This window comes from Myripristis murdjan, chromosome 13 (assembly GCF_902150065.1).
Source record: "Myripristis murdjan chromosome 13, fMyrMur1.1, whole genome shotgun sequence".
NCBI lineage: Eukaryota > Metazoa > Chordata > Actinopteri > Holocentriformes > Holocentridae > Myripristis > Myripristis murdjan.
Genome location: NC_043992.1, coordinates 574,880 through 595,552, shown reverse-complemented (window position 1 = coordinate 595,552; position 20,673 = coordinate 574,880). Strand labels below are relative to the sequence as shown.

Below are 20,673 nucleotides of genomic sequence, written 5' to 3'. Positions count from 1 at the left end.
GGATGATACTGCTCCTCTTATTGTTTGCCACGGACACACTGAGGCAGTAAAGTCTTGGATACTGAATGTGCAGCAGAAGTTTGTGTCAGCATGTAGCTGCAGGTCAGGGCAGAAGCTCCCTGTGTCTTTGGGCAATTCCTGCTGTGAAAGCAGCGGTGGTGGAAACCCAACAGGGTAATGTACAGTATGTTCCATCCTGTATTAGGATGGAACATGATAGTGATGATGACATTTAGGGATGAGGTGCTCCCTCTTCCACTCTCTGTCTGCCTCTCTCGCTCTCTGGCTCACTCTCTGGAGGTCCAGCTCTTTGTTTTCATGAGTAAGTAAGTTAGTTTTTATTTATAGCTCACCTCTCTAAACCATAGTTTACAAAGTGCTTCACAATAATGCAATGTAAGAATGTGACATAAAAGGCATAAATTAAAGGAACAATAAAAGAAGTAGAAATAATGAGAATAACAAATACGCAGTGGTACTAAAAAAATGATCGAAGACAGAATAAAAGCAGTGAAACCCAAAAATCACAAGTTAGAGTAAATCAGAGTAAGAAACCAAAAGGAAAGACAAGGCATGGGGGCTTGTCAGCAGTCATCAAATATATTTAGGGGCTTCTCCATGTAAGCCTGATAGGTTAAGTTTAAAATTTGCTCTAAAATGAACAGTTAACCAGTGAAGGAAGGCTTGCACCGGAGTGATGTGTTCCTGTGTTCTGTCTTTGTTAGGAAAGCTGCGTTCTGAACAAATGTGAGACGAGCCTAACCTAATAAATAAAACTCTATTTATATGCATGCCCAACAACTGTTTTACAAGTTTGTTATGACCTATGGTCGTAATTCTATCTAATATATGTTTCTGCAGTGGTTTGGTGTCCGATTACTGCTCAAGGACGGCCGGGATTGGACCAGCCAGCGGGGCCGGCACTATATAAGGAGACCGGTGGAGGAGGAACGGGGCATTCTTCTTCCGATCCTAAAACGAAACTCGACTGTCCGCCTGCGTGTGTTGAGTGTGTGTGAGGTCGCAATAGGGTTTGATATTGTCTGTTGTATTGTCTGTGTATGTTCTTTTCTGTTTATTTTGTAGGTCATCTCCCGTCTCTTCGTTAGTGTTCTTTTGTTTGTTATTTTGGCCGGGGTCCACCCCAAAGCTATCATTTAATACCTGGCATTGTAAATAAACGTGTGTTTCACTGGCCATCATTGTGTCAATTAAGTGTTAATCGGCTTTGGAGTGGAGGAAGCTGCATCGTTCATGTTGTGTCCCCAGTTACCCCTAGACGGGGTCGTAACAAAGTTATAGTAGGCTACTGTATTATGACAGTGACAGCAGCAGCACCATGTCCAATGGAAACTAACTTCCTGTGTACAAACACTGTTACTGACATCTACATATTTGGTGACGGTGGCAGAAATATAAGTTTGAACTTAAAGCTTTCATAGTTTAGACAACAGAACATGACGTAATGAGAGAGAGAAATAACAGCCAGTTTTATAACATTTATACCTGGACTGTATGTGTGTGTGTGTGTGTGTGTGTGTGTGTGTGTGTGTGTGTGTGTGCGCTCATACCTCCTCCACCAGCTGCATCATCCGTCGTGTACTCTCCAGGGACTGCCAGGCAGAGAAAACACACAAGTCACGATATTAATATTTTTAATAATAATAATTACTGTAGCTGCTGTCAGAGGCAGTTATACAGCAAAATAATTAAGTTGATAAAAGGTCAATAAGTTGAAATTAATTTGATGTATTTTAGTTAAATAGAATAATAAATTACGTTTGATATTATATTTCTGTGAAAAGCATAAATAGAATTAAAAACATGGTTCTAACACGGCTCTATTTAATATTTACAAGGCAGAACTTATATTAAGGCGCTGCAATGCGGTATGACCTTTTTTATTGCAACACCGCTAGTCATCCGGGATAGCAGAGTGCACAAAAACCTGCTAGAGCCACGGAGGAAGATGTTTAAGTTTGTTGCTGTATTTAAGTTTATTTTTCATCAAATTAAGCAGTTATAAGAAGACTTGTAAGCTGGAGATAGAAGCATTGTGAGAGCTGAAAAAAGCTGAAGATTCCTGTTCACTCCTGTGAGTTAATGCGGCCAGTGAGGTATAATAGCTGTATGCTCTGTACAGGCTTAATGATAATGTAAGATGCTAAGTAGCTAGCATGTGGTACTAGTATGGTAATGCGGTTAACAGCACTCATGACAATAAAATGATAGACCATTTATGTTGCAGTGAACATTTACATGTTGTATGAATATTTTTTCTGTAAGAATAAGAGCTCATAGCTGTGAAAATCTGATGGTTTGACCATTTGTATTTTGTTTATAAAATTGTTTAATACTTATTCTCTACGAGAATAAGTACAGCTGATTGCAATTTCAGCTGAAAGCAGAGGTTCTTCTCAGAGACAAAGCATAGACAAACAGGGATGAATTCAGAATGATTTTGTTTGAAAACATGAATCACGGAAAGAAGAGTAAGGGAGAGGAGAGGGAGAATATGTAGAGGACAAAGGAGAGGAAGACCAAGAGTGGTGGTCTCTGATGAGATAAGGTCTGCAATTACTGACCATGTTGTAAACTGTGGTCTCTCTTTGAGAGAAGCCAGTTTAAGGGTGCAACCAAATCTGCAGGTTTCAACAGTTGCATCAATAGTATGAATATTCCGACAAAACAACAGGTGAGATGTGCATCTTTCCGTGATAACTGAATACTTACAGTACAGGCCAAAAGTTTGGACACACCTTCTCATTCAATGCGTTTTCTTTATTTTCATGACTATTTACATTGTAGATTCTCACTGAAGGAATCAAAACTATGAATGAACACATGTGGAGTTATGTACTTAACAAAAAAAGGTGAAATAACTGAAAACATGTTTTATATTCTAGTTTCTTCAAAATAGCCACCCTTTGCTCTGATTACTGCTTTGCACGCTCTTGGCATTCTCTCCATGAGCTTCAAAAGGTAGTCACCTGAAACGGTTTTCACTTCACAGGTGTGCCTTATCAGGGTTAATTAGTGGAATTTCTTGCTTTATCGATGGGGTTGGGACCATCAGTTGTGTTGTGCAGAAGTCAGGGCACTACACAGCCGACAGCCCTATTGGACAACTGTTAAAATTCATATTATGGCAAGAACCAATCAGCTAACTAAAGAAAAACGAGTGGCCATCATTACTTTAAGAAATGAAGGTCAGTCAGTTCGGAAAATTGCAAAAACTTTAAATGTGTCCCCAAGTGGAGTCGCAAAAACCATCAAGCGCTACAACGAAACGGGCACACATGAGGACCGACCCAGGAAAGAAAGACCAAGAGTCACCTCTGCTTCTGAGGACAAGTTCATCCGAGTCACCAGCCTCAGAAATGGCAAGTTAACAGCAGCTCAGATCAGAGACCAGATAAATGCCACACAGAGTTCTAGCAGCAGACCCATCTCTAGAACAACTGTTAAGAGGAGACTGCGCCAATCAGGCCTTCATGGTCAAATAGCTGCTAGGAAACCACTGCTAAGGAGAGGCAACAAGCAGAAGAGATTTGTTTGGGCCAAGAAACACAAGGAATGGACATTAGACCAGTGGAAATCTGTGCTTTGGTCTGATGAGTCCAAATTTGAGATCTTTGGTTCCAACCGCCGTGTCTTTGTGAGATGCAGAAAAGGTGAACGGATGGATTCCACATGCCTGGTTCCCACTGTGAAGCATGGAGGAGGAGGTGTGATGGTGTGGGGGTGTTATGCTGGTGACACTGTTGGGGATTTATTCAAAATTGAAGGCACACTGAACCAGCATGGCTACCACAGCATCCTGCAGCGACATGCCATCCCATCCGGTTTGCGTTTAGTTGGACGATCATTTATTTTTCAGCAGAACAATGAGCCCAAACACACCTCCAGGCTGTGTAAGGGCTATTTGACCAAGAAGGAGAGTGATGGAGTGCTGCGGCAGATGACCTGGCCTCCACAGTCACCGGACCTGAACCCAATCGAGATGGTTTGGGGTGAGCTGGACCGCAGAGTGAAGGCAAAAGGGCCAACAAGTGCTAAACACCTCTGGGAACTCCTTCAAGACTGTTGGAAAACCATTTCAGGTGACTACCTCTTGAAGCTCATGGAGAGAATGCCAAGAGTGTGCAAAGCAGTAATCAGAGCAAAGGGTGGCTATTTTGAAGAAATTAAAATATAAAACATGTTTTCAGTTATTTCACCTTTTTTTGTTAAGTACATAACTCCACGTGTTCATTCATAGTTTTGATTCCTTCAGTTAGAATCTACAATGTAAATAGTCATGAAAATAAAGAAAACACATTGAATGAGAAGGTGTGTCCAAACTTTTGGCCTGTACTGTATATTTTGAAATGTATTGATTATTTTGTGTTTTACAGAAGGATGCAAAGGTTGGCTTTCACAGGAGAGAGAGGCAGAATATTTTCAGATGCAAAGGAAATTGCCATTGTTAACATGGTAATTGGCAACAACACAATAAAACTGCAGGAAATTCAGGACAGAGTTCTGGCAGACAATATCACTTTTGGGAATGTGAATACGGTCAGCCAAACGACAACTGCCAGAGTCCTGAGAAACAGAAAACAGAAAAGAAGCAGCTGTACACCTTTGAGAGAAACGATGAACATGTGACAGAATTCTGGTGTAAATATGTCCAGGTGAGATGTCTGTTCAATAACAAAGCAGGGTACAAACTAGGGCCCGACCGATATGGATTTTTTTGGGCCGATGCCGATTCCGATATTAGGGAATAAAAAAAATCCGATAACTGATATATCGGCCGATTAATTTTTTACATTTTTCAAATAAAAAAAAAGACAAAATACCTGCTTTCGATGGCTTAAATATAGTTCCAAACACCTGTTAAAAAGATATTAATTGAAGGGAGAACATTTTACTATATTCAAATACTTTTATTATCAGAAATTGTGTGGAACAAGCAGCATATGAACAATTTGAACATAAATCAAATCAAAAATATGTGCAAAAAGGCAGTATCATCATGTCATCATGTTTAGCTTTAAGGTGCTGCCATAGGTTGGTTTTGTTTTTTGCTTTTTGCTTGCTTGATCCCTGGCTTACAGAAGCTGCACAAATCTTACAGACAGCTTCACCAGTGACATCCTTGGTGAAGTAGTCCCACACCATACTGCATCCAGCTTCTTTTGCCATCTGTAAAAAAACAGTAAGACATAATACGCATTAGTTAAAAAATAACGTTACAAATCTGTCTAGTTACGTGGGCCATTTTGAAACTCAGACATGAAGCATTTGTCTTACTTGTGTTCACATGAATATGGCGTGTACACTCCTGGCCACTTCATTACACTAAACCTATTACTTTTAAAATATTGTTGACTGTAAGAAAGCTGATAATTCTTCTTTATGGTTATTATTGTGGTGGTAGTGGGTGTTGGTGTGAGGGACATCATATTGAGGTGTCTGATATTTTGTCAACCTCACTTACATGCATCAGAGAGTCAAAATACTCTGAACACCTCTCAATATACTGCTCTGCACACCAACAGCAACACCCACTATCATCTCAGTAAACATAAAGAAGTCTCTCTGACAGTGTCAACATTTACAAAGTAATACATTTATTAAAGTAGAATTCATGGTAGGGCTGTTATTGCTGTGCATTACATTGCACAGTGTCTAATGAAGTGGTCAGTGAGTGTAATAAATTACATATTATTAATAAATTATTATCTGTAGATAATAGGTAGGTGGATAAACAGCGTCATAAAAGTCTCTGGTAAAACATGATTTGAAATGCCTCTCTCTGATGTTGCTCTAAACATGCAGAAACGCTTTTTCCTCCTCAACGCCATAAGTTAAAAAACACAGTCAGTGCACTGCTGTAAATAAATGCAGCCCACAGGGGTTCTTGCACGGCGACGGCGTGTTATCCTAATGTGCTCCGGTCTTATCTAGTCTGCTAGCATGCAAAGTGCTTAGCAAGGTAATATTTAAGCTAGGTTATCCTAACTTTAGCTTGCTAACATATCAATCAAGCGTGACAGACACAACGAGACACGCCATGGGAAATGGGAAACTTATTGAGTTACTGTTTATTTCACAAACTAGTTATAAACTTACCCTTGAGGCAAACCGCCCGGCTCAGTAAATGCGCTGTGGGCTCTTCAGGCTTCTCACTACTTCACTCTACTGTGGGGGGACTGTGGAGCGGGATGTGAAAGGAATCGGAGCGCCCTCTACTGGAGACGTAACGCAAGGACATTACTTCTAAGAAAACACCATATTCCCTGAATTTTACTGGTGGAAAAATGTGTTAACATCGGCGTCAATCAGCCAACTTTTGGCCGATTACAGATTATTCACTAATGGCTATAATCAGCCAATTAAATCGGCTGACTGATAAATTGGTCGGGCCCTAGTACAAACACAGCTATGCGTAATTTAAAATACTGTAAAACTGTGGATTTACTGCATTTTAGAGGGTAATGGAGATGGAAGCAAGGCAAATTGCACATATATCCATATTTGTGGAGGAAGCTGGATTCAACATGGCAAAAACATGCCACTTATAACATGGCAAGGCAAAAAAGGAGCGATTCTTTCGCTTTTATTGCTGGGAATCGTGTTGCTTACGATGGTGACACGCTCGTCAGTATCGGAAGGAGAGGTGCGGTGACTGGATTGAGTGCAGCAGACCTTGAGATGATCTCTGCTCTCAGCATCTCAAGTTCTGACATTCAAAAACATTTGGACCAGACGTCACCGCAAGCAGTGTGGTCGACCCAGGAAGAGAACCTGTTGTATAATGACGAATAAACTTCCTTGTATCCTTGAATCCTTGTAAATGTGATTGGACAGAGACCAATTGTGTATGTTCCAGGCCAGAGAGGAGCTAACATCACAATGTCACAGCACTGTCCAATGATGGTTTCACTAGCAAGGACCACACCAACAACAAGATACATTTGAACAATTTATTGTGAAGTGAATTGTGAACTTGACTGAAGATCTTGTAGTGTGGGGAAGCTTCTTAGGGAATCCGCCGTAGCTCCCGGGCACGACGAACCCCCTCAGGACCCTACGAGGATGGGAAAGGAGAAGGAAGAGAAAACAGGGTGGGAGGAAGGGGCTCAGAATACGAGAGTGACAGAGGAGGAGAGGGTTAGGAGAATTTAAGCAATGCCGGAAGAGGCGTGGTTGTGGTATGGTCCTGCTCCTGAAACTACGCTAGATAGCTTCAATTCACTAGCAAAAACCACACCAACAAGATATGTTTGAACGATTTATTGCAAAGTGAATTGTGAACTTGACTGAAGATCTTCTAGTTCGGCTACATATGGAGAAGCTTCTTAGGGAATCCACCGTAGCTCCTGGGCACAACGAACTCCCAAAAAGCTTCATTACTTGAGACAGGACTGAGCAGATCTGAGATCTTTGAGATCTGAACGAATGTAGCAGTGATACGCTTGAGATGACCATGATTTGAATTAGGTGTTCTAGAATGCCATTACAGGAGGCTGAAGTTGCTGCTCTAATGCGGAAAGAGTGTCCAGAGTAGTGGACTGGGGATATGCCAGACATGGAGAGGATTTGGCAAAAGTGCTGGTGGAACCAGAAGCGAGTGGCTACGTGTCCAGATTCGGAGACAAACAGGGGATCTGATGGTGAAAGGCTCTGGGCTTTACGGAATTCCAGGTAGTTCAAAATAGACTCTAAAGGATTCAGAAGTGACTGGACTTTGAAGAAAAAGACTCGCGTCGGCTGTCCAGATTGGTTGGTTTGGTTTGCTTAAGGTAGTACACTATGGTGTCGTCTGAGAAATACGATAAATCAGCTATTTGAGGATGGCTGGAGGCTAGACCTGGGGAGCCAGTTAGGAGCTTGGAGAAAAAGCTTATCCCGCTAAGGTATACTTTGATGGTGAGAGTTCCGATTGCTAATGAGGAGTGGGCATAGGTGATGAAACTGGTCAAGGTGACGAGGTCGAATGATGGGAAGGTTAAGTTGTACTGATAGTGGAAGCGATGGAAGCACTTCCAAGCAGTCCAATTGGATGAGAGTGCAGAATGTGATAGACTGTTGATGATGGAGTTCCTGGATTCGATGATCAGTGGTATTAAGGCGAGGTTTACAGGTTGAACGTCAGAGCTGAATATGGAGGAACCAGTGTTAGGTAGTTGTCTGCATAAGGGGCCAAGCTTCTGAACTTCTGGAACAAGAAACAGGAGAGAGAGTCAGCAATGGCGCCGACGCGAGTGGCAGCCTTTTCAGCAGCTCCGTGTATGTCCGTGTTGTTTACTTTTTTGTTTACTTTTTTGTTGAGTTGTTCCGTTTTTTATTTTCGTACCTCCGTGTGCTACCTGACTATGGATCTTCACCCGGTGAAACTCGTTTACTTGAGAATTCAACTACTTTCTCTGAAGACCAAGTCCCGTGTCGGCGTGGTTCCACATTTACCTGACGAGGTGAGGAGACCGTACCGAGGCTGTAGAGCCGGCGCTAAGCTGGAGGCTAAGCGGCTGGAGAAGAAGTGGCGATACAAACCTACGGTACCTGCGGTAATCATAGGGAATGTGAACTCACTGCCCAACAAGATCGACGAGCTGGCTGTGGTGGTGAAAAATGTCAAGACCTACAGAGAGTGCAGTTTGTTGTGCTTTACTGAAACGTGGCTAACGACTAGCATCCCAGATGCTAACGTGGAGCTACCCGGCTTCAGCACAGTCAGGTCGGACCGAGACAACAAAGCCTGCGGGAAGCGGAAAGGAGGGGGGCTCGCGGTGTACGTGAACACAAGGTGGTGTAACCCTGGGAATGTAAGTGTGAAGATCTGCTTCTGCTGCAGGGACATAGAACTTCTGGCCGTAAGTTTACGTCCCTATTACTTGCCCAGAGAGTTTGGACACGCTATTGTGGTCATTGTTTACATTCCGCCTCGAGCCGACGCGGAAGTCGCGTGTGATGTCATCCACTCCGCTGTTGATAAACTCTCAACACAGCATCCCGAGGCGCTTGTGTTGATCTCCGGGGACTTCAATAATGTGACCCTAGACAATACACTTCCTGCTTTTTTCCAGTATGTGGACTGTAACACCAGGGGAAATAAGACTCTTGACCTGCTGTATGCAAATGTAAAGGATGCATACAGGGCCACCCCACTGCCTGCACTGGGAAAAGCTGACCATAATCTTGTTCTGCTGCAGCCTCACTACAAACGAAAGGTGAGGAGGCTACCCACAACCACACGATCATTCAGGAAGTGGTCTCCTGAGGCAGAGCACGCTCTGAGAGACTGCTTTGGCACTACTGACTGGGATGTACTGCAGGGTTCGCACAGCGGGAACATCGAGGGGGTTGTAGACTGCACCACTGACTACATTAACTTCTGTATGGATGTTGTTGTTCCTGTAAGAACGGTGCGCTGCTATGCGAACAACAAGCCCTGGATCGCGAGTCACATTAAAGGCCTCCTGAACCAGAAGAAGAAGGCCTTCAAAGACGGTGATAAGCAGGAGCTAAAACGCGTGCAGCGGGAACTCAGAGTCCAGCTCAGGGAGGCAAAGGAGCAATACAGAAGGAAGTTGGAGCAGAAGATGCAGAACAACAGCATGAAGGAGGTGTGGGATGGGATGAAGATCATCACCGGCTGCAGATCCAGGCAGGGGGCCACCATTGAAGGGGACGGGGGGAGGGCAAACGAGTTGAACAACTTTTTCAACAGGTTTGACCACCCCATCTCACTCTCACCTCTGATCACCCTGCCCCCCACACCCCCATCTGCTCCCCCTCCCCCCACTACAAGTGGACAGATGCGATGAGGAGACCCCCTCTCTGCCCACAATCACAGCAGCCCAGGTGTGTGGAGAGCTGAGGAGGCTTTGCCCCGGCAAAGCTGCAGGTCCAGATGGAGTATCCCCACGACTGCTGAAGGCCTGCACGTCAGAGCTGGGAGACCCTCTGCAGCACATCTTCAATCTGAGCCTGGAGCAGGGGAGGGTCCCACTGCGGTGGAAAACATCATGCATCGTCCCAGTCCCAAAGAAGCCACGTCCTGCAGAGCTGAACGACTTCAGGCCAGTCGCCCTGACGTCACATGTGATGAAGACCATGGAGCGGCTGCTGCTACCCCATCTGAGACCGCAGGTGAGCCATGCCCTCGACCCTCTGCAGTTTGCGTACCAGGAGAAGGTGGGAGTGGAGGACGCCATTGTCTACATGCTACACCGATCCCTCTCTCACCTGGACAGGGGCAGTGGTGCTGTGAGAATCACATTTCTGGATTTCTCCAGCGCCTTCAATACCATCCAGCCCCAGCTGCTCGGTCACAAACTGACTGTCATGGGAGTAGGCTCACACCTGACGGCATGGATCATGACACTATCTGACAGGCAGACCTCAGTATGTGCGACTGGGGGACTGCAGGTCAGACACTGTGATCAGCAGCACAGGAGCGCCGCAGGGGACTGTACTCTCTCCAGTCCTGTTCACCCTGTACACGTCGGACTTCCAGTACAACTCGGAGTCCTGCCACGTGCAGAAGTTCGCGGACGACACGGCCATTGTGGGATGTATCAGCGGTGGACAGGAGGAGGAGTACAGGAAACTCATCCAGGACTTCGTAGCATGGTGCGGTTCCAACCACCTCCACCTGAACACCTCCAAGACAAAAGAAATGGTGGTGGACTTCAGGAGGACCAGGCCTCACCCGGAGCCCATAAGCATCAACGGTGCCTGTGTGGAAATGGTGCAGACCTATAAATACCTGGGAGTGCAGCTGGATGATAGACTGGACTGGACGGCCAACACGGAGGCTCTGTGCAGGAAAGGACAGAGCCGACTGTACTTCCTCAGGAGGCTGGCGTCCTTCAACATCTGCAAAAAACTGCTGCTGATGTTCTACCAGACTGTTGTGGCGAGCGCCCTCTTCTATGCGGTTGTGTGCTGGGGAGGCAGCATCAAGAAGAGGGACGCCTCACGACTGGACAAACTGGTGAGGAAAGCGGGCTCTGTTGTGGGCACACAACTTGAGAACCTGACATCTGTGGCAGAGCAACGGGCGCTGAGCAGGCTCCTGTCAATCATGGACAATCCACTGCATCCACTGCACAGCACCATCACCAGGCAGAGGAGCAGCTTCAGTGACAGGCTGCTGTCACTGTCCTGCTCCACCGACAGACTGAGGAAATCATTCCTCCCTCACGCCATGCGGCTTTTTAACTCCACCCGGAGGAAATAACTGGTAGATAACACGTAAAGACTGGAGGGGAAGGGGTGATTCCATGAGGCTGGATCAAGTCTGACTGTTCCTGAATTCCCAGTACCGGGCGTCAGGTTCTGTCGACGGTCTTGGTCTCATGGTTTCACACTAACTCTGAACCTCGGTCGGTCGTGTTCCTCAGGTTAGGTTATTTTCCACGGCTGTTTAAATTGTTTAAATTGTTCATACTTCTGTTTAAATTGTTCATATTTCTATTTTTTTTTATAATCCTTGTTTATAGTGTTTATATTGCTTACTGCTATTTATCATCTGTGTATACTGTATATTTCTTCTAAATTTGCACATTGACCTACCTCTATGCACATTTTATACACCCATGCACACGTTTTTTTCTGTTGCACATTACTTTTTGCACACGGGGTTGGGTACTCAGATCTTATTCTGTTGTACTTAGATCTTATTCTTTATTTTATTTTATTTTATTTTATTTGTATCTTTTTTATTTTATTTAATCTGTAATCTGTGGATACTGCTGAAAAACTGCGAATTGGAACGACCTTTGTCGATGATGTCAACGACTGCCAGGTTATCTGAGAAGAGGAAGATGGACTTGCGAGACCATTCATGGCCCCAGAGGATGGCAGCGACTACGATGGGGTATATTTCGAAGAGCGCTGAAGATGTCGTCTCGCACTCTCTAGTGAGCTCTGGGGGCCATTCTGCTGCAAACCATCTTCCATCATAGAAACCCCCAAAACCGGCAGATGGAGCAGCATCAGTATACAGGTTAATGTCATGAGGGTGAGTCAGATGGTCATCGTAAAAGAAGGTAATCCCATTCCAGTTTGAGAGGAGGTTCAGCCACAGACAGAGTTTGGCCCAACTGGAACTGTCCAGGGAGATGAAGTCCAGCAGGGATGGAACAGAAGCGGCAATGGATAGCAAGTGGGAGATGAAGGCTTGCCCCAGAGGAATGATACAGATGGTGAAGTTGAGGTGGCCTAAGAGAGAGAGAAGTTGACATTTGGTGCAGTGAGGGGTGAGGAGGAAGTTCAAAATCAGGAGGCTGATTCGATTGAGCTTCGCGACTGGAAGAGAAGCTTGCAGCAGGTTTGTGTCCAGAGTAATGCCAAGAAATTCCATAGATGTGGAGGGGCCCTCTGTTTTCTCGGCAGACAGAGGCACTCCTACGTCAGAGAAGACTGCAGATTGTAGCCAAACCCGAAGCTGGTGGTGACAAGGGTGGGGAAATTATGAGAAAATCATCCAAGAGATGGATGAGATACGGAATTTTGTGATTGTTGGACAGGATCCAGCAGAGTGCTTGGGACAGGGTGTCGAAAAGCTTGGGGCTGCTTTTGCACCCAAAAGTGAGCCTGACAGCAAAGTAGCATTTGCCATGCCAGCAGACGGATGGGAAGAACCTTAAAGGTGCTAGTTGATGTCCGCTTTTGCAAGCCAGGACCCTTTCCTGGTGAGTTTGATTAAGGAGATGGCATGGTTGATAGAAGCGTAGTGAAGGGAGAAGTCTTCGTTCAGGATCAGGCTGTTAATACTGGGGATAGTGCTGCCGTGGGGTGCGGAAAGATCTGTGATGATGCGTTTTTTCCCGGAATATTTCCTGGTTTCAATTCCGAGGGGGCTAATTCGAAAGTTCAGAAACAGGGGATGGGTGAATGGACCAATCATGAAGCCTTCTTTGACTTCTTTGGCAAGGAGGTGATTGACGGACTCTGGATCGTTAATGGCTGAAGCTTTTTGCATTCGAAAGAAATGGATGGTTGAGTGTAAATCCCCGGGTGAAACCCCTCTTGAAGACCTTTGATGAGGAACAGGACGAATGCTAGATCGGGGTGATTTTTAAGTGCTGAAGCTAAGGTAGAAATGTTAACAGGCATGGATAAATGCTTACCTAGCTTCTGTAGAGTGGGGTTGTGAGGACATGCTGGGCAGGCGTGACCTCCACCGCAGAAGGAGCAGACATGGAGGAAGCGACACTGAGACATGTTGCATCCTGCATCGTTGAAGTTGTTGCAGATGGTCGGACCTTCTTGGAGCATGATGGGCCTGCCTTTTTTTATCTATGCCATTGGTTGTGGAGAAGATGACAGATGGGACTGCTGATGCTGGTTTTGGAGTTATAGGCGCTAGGGGGGCTACTGGTGACAAGCAGGAGAAAGCAGAGGCTCTTTGGCTCTGGAATGGCTTGGTGTGGGTGGGGATAGAGCAGGAGGAGGCTGGGTAGGAAGGCGTGCTGCACAGGGAGCATGGAAGGGCTGCATGGGTGGCAAAGATGCAGCAATAAATTTCATTATCAAGTGTGCCCCAGTATGTATCTTAGTTGAACTGTTGAAGTCGGGCTGCCACTTTGGAAGAAAAATGATACACTCCTGATCAAAATGACAGTGTGGATACCTGACAGAAAATGACACTGAATTCACATTTTTGCCAAGATTTGGGCTTTTAAAGGCAGTGGTCTTAAACTTTTGATCAGCTGATGAACAGCCTATTTCAGTTTAATGGTTGTTTGCAATAAATTTCTTACTCAAATTTTTTTTTTGTCTCGCTCCCATTTCTTCTTTTTGCATTTTGAAGCTCTACTTAGAACCTTTTTAAGACCCAACAGTGCAAAATGTAAATTCTTGCAATTTCTCAACTGGTCTTAAGATTTTGAACAGGAGTGTATGATATTGATAAAATCTGTTGCCTCCGAAACGAAGAGCCAAATTGATAATGATGGCCAGGAAGCCATCCATTTCCTGGAGACAGGTGGGGAATTGAGAAAAGATGATGTCTCGGAAGAGAGAGAAAGCGTAAGTGAACTCAGTTGGGGTGAGTTCTCTGGAGTGGGTAGGATGTCTATCTTTCAAGCGGAGGTTCCCTTCAGGCCCCTCGAGAAATCTGTCGGTTGGAGGTTGATGGAGGGAAGGCAAGATAAGGAGGGCAAGATCAATGTAGTTACCATCAATGATTTGTTTATTGGTGGGAATTGGAGAAGGATAAGAGATGAGGGAGTTTGGATGACATATAGGAGGACGGGCTGTAGACAGGGTAAAGCTGGATGCCAGGTGAGCTGAGGTAGGTTGGAGAGGGAGGCCTTAGGAAAGGAGAGTAAAACTGGGTGCTGACATCTCAGTGCCATAAACCCCAGCTATTGCAAGCTGCTGCGACTGCTGGATGTGAGTGGCAGGTGGCGCTGGCATCCCAGTGCCAGGAGCCCTGAATGAAGGGAACTGTTGTTGTTGCTGAATTAGAGCTGCGGGGGGCGCTGGCATCCCGGTGCCAGAAGCCTGTGCTGGAGGAAGCTGCTGCTGTTGCTGGAATAGGGCTGAGGAGGGTGCTGGCATCCCGGTACCAGAAGCCTCTGCTGGAGGAAGCTGTTGCTGTTGCTGGAATAGGGTTGCGGGGGGTGCTGCCATCCTGGTGCCAGAAGCCTCTGCTGGAGGAAGCTGATGCTGTTGCTGGAATAGAGCTGTGAAGGGCGCTGATATCCCATGGTTGTCTGCTCTGGAGGAAGAAGAAGGGGGCTGTCTGGTGTTTTTTGTTCTAGATCTAATGCATTCTTTCTTCTGGAGTAGGGATGGCGAAAATGGAAAATTTTCTTGGTCGACCACCGGGCCTCATTAATCAGTTTATTTCGGTTAACCAAGAATATTACTTGACTGTCTGTAAACTTTAAAAGAATAACCGCAACAAACAACAGTTTCAGACATTTTTTTAAGTTTCTGAATATCACAAGCGGTCACGGAGAAATCGTTATGTAAAGTAGGCATGCAGAATCCTGTCGGTGCCGACATCGCTGGGTTAAATAACAAACTGCTGTGTTTGCTTCTATCATAACAAAACGCCAACATTTGTAATAACGGTAGGTGGGCTCACTAAACCACCCCAAACCAACCGGGAAATCAAACTGATGTTTACATTCAACGTCCGCGAGATCTCTTCTTCTTCACACCCTTTCTATGCTTTCTGGCACACTCGACTCGCGAGACCTCCTTACGAGTGAACGTCTCACGAGCATATGCTCGTGAGGGGCAGGTGTGTGGCATGTACCAGTGCACACTGGGTAATGTAGTATAGCCAAATCACAAGGCGAGACATAGAGCAAGACAGGGCACTATGGGCTCACGAGAAGTCCCAGTACGCCGTAAAAACTCCCAATACGCTACAGGCTAAAACTGAGACGTGCCGGTACTCCGTACCGGTGCGTACCAGTCCCCTTAAAGCATCATAATTCTGTTCGAAGTGAACAAACGCACGTCACATTCCAGGCTGACTCAACTTCTTTTTAACCGACAAGATTATTCGGTTAAAGTTCAAACGGTCAACAACCGGTCAAACGGCCACCGGTTAGCATCCCTATTCTGGAGTGCTTCTTTCTGCTGACTTTGAGCTGAAGGGTGTCAGTGCACTGTTCCCTTAACTGGGGCGGAGGCGGTGATGTTAGGACGTGATGTTTTCTGAAGAGCTGCTACGGTCCAGTTGGAATTTGGCCATCGGGGGACCTTGCTGGAGTGTGGTAACGATGCGACTTGCTACGCGTTGTGAGGCCGGAGTTGTTGCCCTGATGGCGGGGAATTTGAGATGTCTTCAAGGGTGACGGAGTGGGAGATTGGCGGCGGCAGCGATGATGGCTTGATCTTATTTTGCTTCTGCCTCTCTTCGGTGGAGAAGGAAGGCTTGGGAACGTGGAGGAATCGTCCGACGATGATGATGGACTGAAATAATTTTGGATATTGAGCAGAGATGAACCAGGCGGGATACACACTATGGAGGAAACTGTGTCCGCTAGGTTCCTGACCGGATTTTGGATGGCGGAAAGCGGCGGATAGATGCCTTTCGTCTGGTGCTGGAATTGTGGAGAAGGGCTGATTAAAACTCTGGGCTTGATAGTCCTGATCGCAGTCAAAGAAGTTGTCATCCAAAGGGGAGAGGGAAACAAAGTCCATGCTGGAGTGAGGTGAGCAGCTGCTGAGTAAAGGTTGTCAGGTTAAGTTAAGGTGCAGATTGCACGAGTTTAGGGCATGAAGTTGCCAGGTCTCGGTTCTCATGCAGAATATGAGAGTGACAGAGGAGGAGAGGGTTAGGAGAATTTAAGCAATGCCGGAAGAGGCGTGGTTGTGGTGTGGTCCTGCTCCTGAAACTACACTAGATAGCTTCAATTGCTGTTACACAAACCACTCATTGGCCCCTACAAAACAGAGAGGTTCATTTCCTGTCTGGATGACCTGCATAATCTACTTGTGCCAGCGGAGGAAAGAAGTCAAGGGGCAAGAAACTCCCCTACCTTTACTGTTGTGTGGGATAATGTTGCATTCCATCACTCTGCTGCAGCCACAGACTGGTTTACTGCACATCCGATTATATCAGTGCTATTCCTGCCTCCATACTCCCCCTTCCAAAACCCCATGGAGGAGTTTTTCTCTGCATGGAGCAGGAAGGTTTATGACTACCATCCACATTATCAGATGTTCTTAGATTTATGTGATGTTCCCTGTTGTTCATGTTTTTTAATTCAATGTGTTATGAGTGTATACATGTTTTGTATGTTTTCTGAGTAATAACTGTTGCCAGTGTTATGGTTCAGCAAGCTTATTTTAAGACATGTATGAAGTGTTTTGGTGGTTTGAGTGTGTTTTGGAGGTGAGATTAACTGTTTGGCCAAGATGCATGTTGGTGTATGAATAGTTTTGAAAAAGTGGCTTCAATATTGAAATTTAAATCACACTTAAAATAGTCAAGATTAATTTTCTTTTAACAACCACAACACAGAATTTACTCTGTAACGATAAGTCATACAACCACAGTGAGAGATGTGTTGGTGTGTGTGTATAAAGATCGTGCCGATCCCTGGGTAATTCCCTACTGAGGTGATGAAAAAGTGACAAATGGCTTTGACCTGCAGTAACCTTTACGCTGGGAGTGTGTGTGTGTGTGTGTGTGTGTGTGTGTGTGTGTGTGTGTGTGAGCTCATCGATTCCTGGCGTCTCTCTTCAGACAGTTGCCCGGGAGACCAGCTGTCTCCATGATGGCCAGGTAAGCCAGGTATCCTTAAAGGGACATTCCCCTCACACACACACACACACACACACACACACTGCGTTCTCCTCTGTGCTGTGGTTGTCCAGGTCAGGTGGTTTCTGTCACACAAGCCTCTGCCTGACAACATGTTTTAATTGTAACATTTTGTGTAAGGTGAAACATTTTAAGGATGTTCAGAGTTTGTGTTGACGTTTCCCTTCGTGGACTAATACATTCATACAGGTACATATATATATTCACATATTCTTTAAACATGGGCAGGTGCAGCTGGCCCAAACAGTTACAGTATGAAGCATATTTGTATTCGAGTCTCAATCAAGTATTACAAAGCTGTATTTTTTTCCTCAATACATACACCCTTACCATTCTGGCCCTTTCTTAGACCAGTTTTAGTGAGGGAACATGGGATCTTAAGGTCAACACTGGATCCCAAATAGAGGTGGTATTCATCATCTGAAAGCTGGAATCCAGAAGATTGATTTGAGATCGCACTGTGTGTCAAATTATTATAGTCATAAATCTGCAATAAACATTGTGTTTACTACCTAGGCACCTATTCATTTTTTTTTTTAATTTGTAAGGTGTGCGTAAGATGTAGAACATTATGATGGCCTATATTTGAACACATTCCAACATGACAACATAATTTCATTTTATTTCTGTGTTGCTCAAATCCAAAACAGATGCAATGTTTTATTTTCCACACAGGTCGATTTGTTCACATGCCATCAGTTTACATGTTTAGAATTTGTCTGAAAATAAAATAATCCAGTAAATAGTTTTTCTAACGATGATGATTAGGCTATGAGCTGTTGTGTATATTCTGAACTTTTTTCTATAAAGCCGTATCATCATTGGTACTCATCTACCAAGCATCAATGATATCGGGGAGGTGAGGTGTCTGCGCAGAGCCAAAAGGATCCTAAAAGACAACACCCACCCCAGCCACAGCCTGTTCACCCTGCTGCCATCAGGCAAAAGATACAGAAGTATCCGCTGCCGTACCACCAGACTACAGAGCAGCTTCTTCCCTCAGGCTGAGAGACTACTTAATGCACCATCTGCACTCCTCCATGTTTGATCATTTTATTTTTTTATACATTCAATTAATCAATCAAGAGGGAACCACATTTTAATTTAATTATTCAACCTGTTGTATAATGACCAATAAACTTCCTTGTATCCTTGTATCCTTGTATTCTGTCCTAGCTGACAGATAGCGAACAAAAGACCCAGTAGATTTAACAGAAGTTCCTTTACTGAATCTTCTTTTTTTTTGTAAAACTGCAAGACAATGTAAATACAGGAGATATTACAGTACAATACATGCAACGTGAAACTGAAGTGCAGTCTACATCACTTTCCTCATATGGCAATTTGACGGAGCATGAAAGGAAATAAACTGCAACCATGCAGATGGTCCCAAAAATCACAAGCATCACACTTGTCAACTATTGTTTTCAGTCAATAGGTGGAAATTAATTTGGCTACCTTCTCAACATCCTCTTAATAAAACTTAACTAACTGCAGACTGGAGCCACTTATAAGCAATGGAAATCAACACACTGTATATGATTTGTTCTTATTATGCTCAGAAATGCTTTCAAAATAGATTAACAACCAAATTTTGACACTTTGACAAAAACCTTTCTCTGTAAACAATATAAGGCACTGCCGTTTACAATAACACTTGCTTCAACACATAACATTAACGGTGCCAGTTTAAACGATGTAGTACTAGTAAACAAACCATCAATAAACAAAATATTGACGAGAAGTTTGCTTTCAACTGTGAGGATGCTGTGGGTGAGACGAGCACCACCAAGCTAGCGTTAGCTTTATTTACATCGTAGCTACCTCCACATACTGGCGGTGGCTTGGTACGGGCAGTAAGGCAAAGTTCCAGGAGGTAGCTTTAGCTCCGCCAGCGAATGTAATGTTGGTCAGCCTAACGTTAATGCATTAAATGATGCAATGAATTTGGATAAAATGGCAATAAACTTACTGTTGGTTCCTCTCCAAGGCACAGACAACCAACTCTGTGATGAGACAAGTGTAGCCTATACATGAACACTGGAAAAACCTTAAAGCCACAGTAACCTAAAACCACCACCAGGGGGAAAACTTAACTTTCTTTCCCTTTCAACTACTGACAGGAGTCAGAACACCTTGTATAGTTCCAACATCCTTCCAACTATATCTTTAATAGCGGTGTGCGTGGGGGGGGGGGGGTGATACAGCATAGTATTGTGATATTTTGTGTGTCAATATTGTATCAACACACGTCCAGCAAGTATCAATATTGTATTGTGAAGTATTGATGTTTGAAGTGAGATGAACAGAATGAAAACTACATCTTATTAGATAAAACTGATGTTGACAAAGCTTCCTCTTTGGGGACATAATTTGCAGTTGAAAAAAGATAATAAATCCCAAAATATTGCGATACATGTTATTGCAATATTCTAGCATATGGCAAAATGTTTAACCCTTTATAGGGCACTCATTGAAATACTTTGAAATTCAAAAAAACAACCCTAGACTGTTATTAGAGAACATGACAGGACTTTATTACTTCTATAAAATATTTCTAAAATTTTCATTTTGTAATAGAAAATCAAAGGCATTGAGATTGGTCAAATGCCACAATCATGTGACCTGGGATGTAGAGCGATCTTTGCTGATTGGCTGGGTGAAGACTGAATGATTATTGAACTAACTGAGACAGGGGGTGGGCCTGATATGTAAAATTTCTGAAATTACCAAAAATAGTCACTTGCCCTATAAAGGGTTAAAATCAAAATACTATAATATTGTGACTTACTTATCGAGATAATATTGTATCGTGGTGATTCCAACCTCTAATCCTCTATGCTCTATTAAAAACTGTATTTTGTACATTTCTCTGTGCAATCATCCTGTGCAATGATCATTTTTATGTGTAAATACTCCAGTTTACAGTGCGAGACGCACTGCCTCTATTTTGTGGTGTGATATTTTGAAGAATACACAGGAAAAGATACTGAGGATTTTCAGGTTTTGGTTGAGAGGTAACATTTAATAACCTGGCCCGCAGCCTGAAAACACTCACTTACATCATCTGTGACCTGACTGGCTTTCCTCTGTAACTCCTCCTGCTCTGTCCTAATGGGCAGGTCCGACGCCATGTTGGCTAAGGGTGAGACCAGCCCTCTATGTGTGTATGTTCAGTCCCCGGTGACAAGGTTAGGATTCAGCATCTGGTGGTTACAGCACCTACAGGAACAGAATGACATCATCATCATCATCATCATTATCATTATTATTATTATTGTCAATGACTGTCAGTACAACAACAGATGTTGTTCTGTAGATAAGCACAAAGCCCTCTGGGTACTTGTGTCGCACCAGCTGCCTCTCTGATGTTGCCAGTA

The 20,673-nt window shown here is 44.3% G+C and overlaps 1 protein-coding gene across 1 annotated transcript in view; it reads right to left on the bottom strand.

Annotated features, from left to right (window-relative positions):
- LOC115370003 (synaptosomal-associated protein 25) overlaps positions 1-20,456 on the bottom strand; it is a 59,909-nt gene extending 39,453 nt beyond the window's left edge. The window contains exons 1-2 of the mRNA XM_030066780.1: positions 20,356-20,456; positions 1,572-1,613 (exon numbers count right to left, since the gene is read on the bottom strand). Coding sequence (XP_029922640.1) covers positions 1,572-1,613; positions 20,356-20,427 — 114 coding nt within the window. The 5' untranslated portion in view covers positions 20,428-20,456. The remainder of the gene's footprint in view (positions 1-1,571; positions 1,614-20,355) is intronic.
- Between the last annotated feature and the right edge of the window lie 217 nt (positions 20,457-20,673).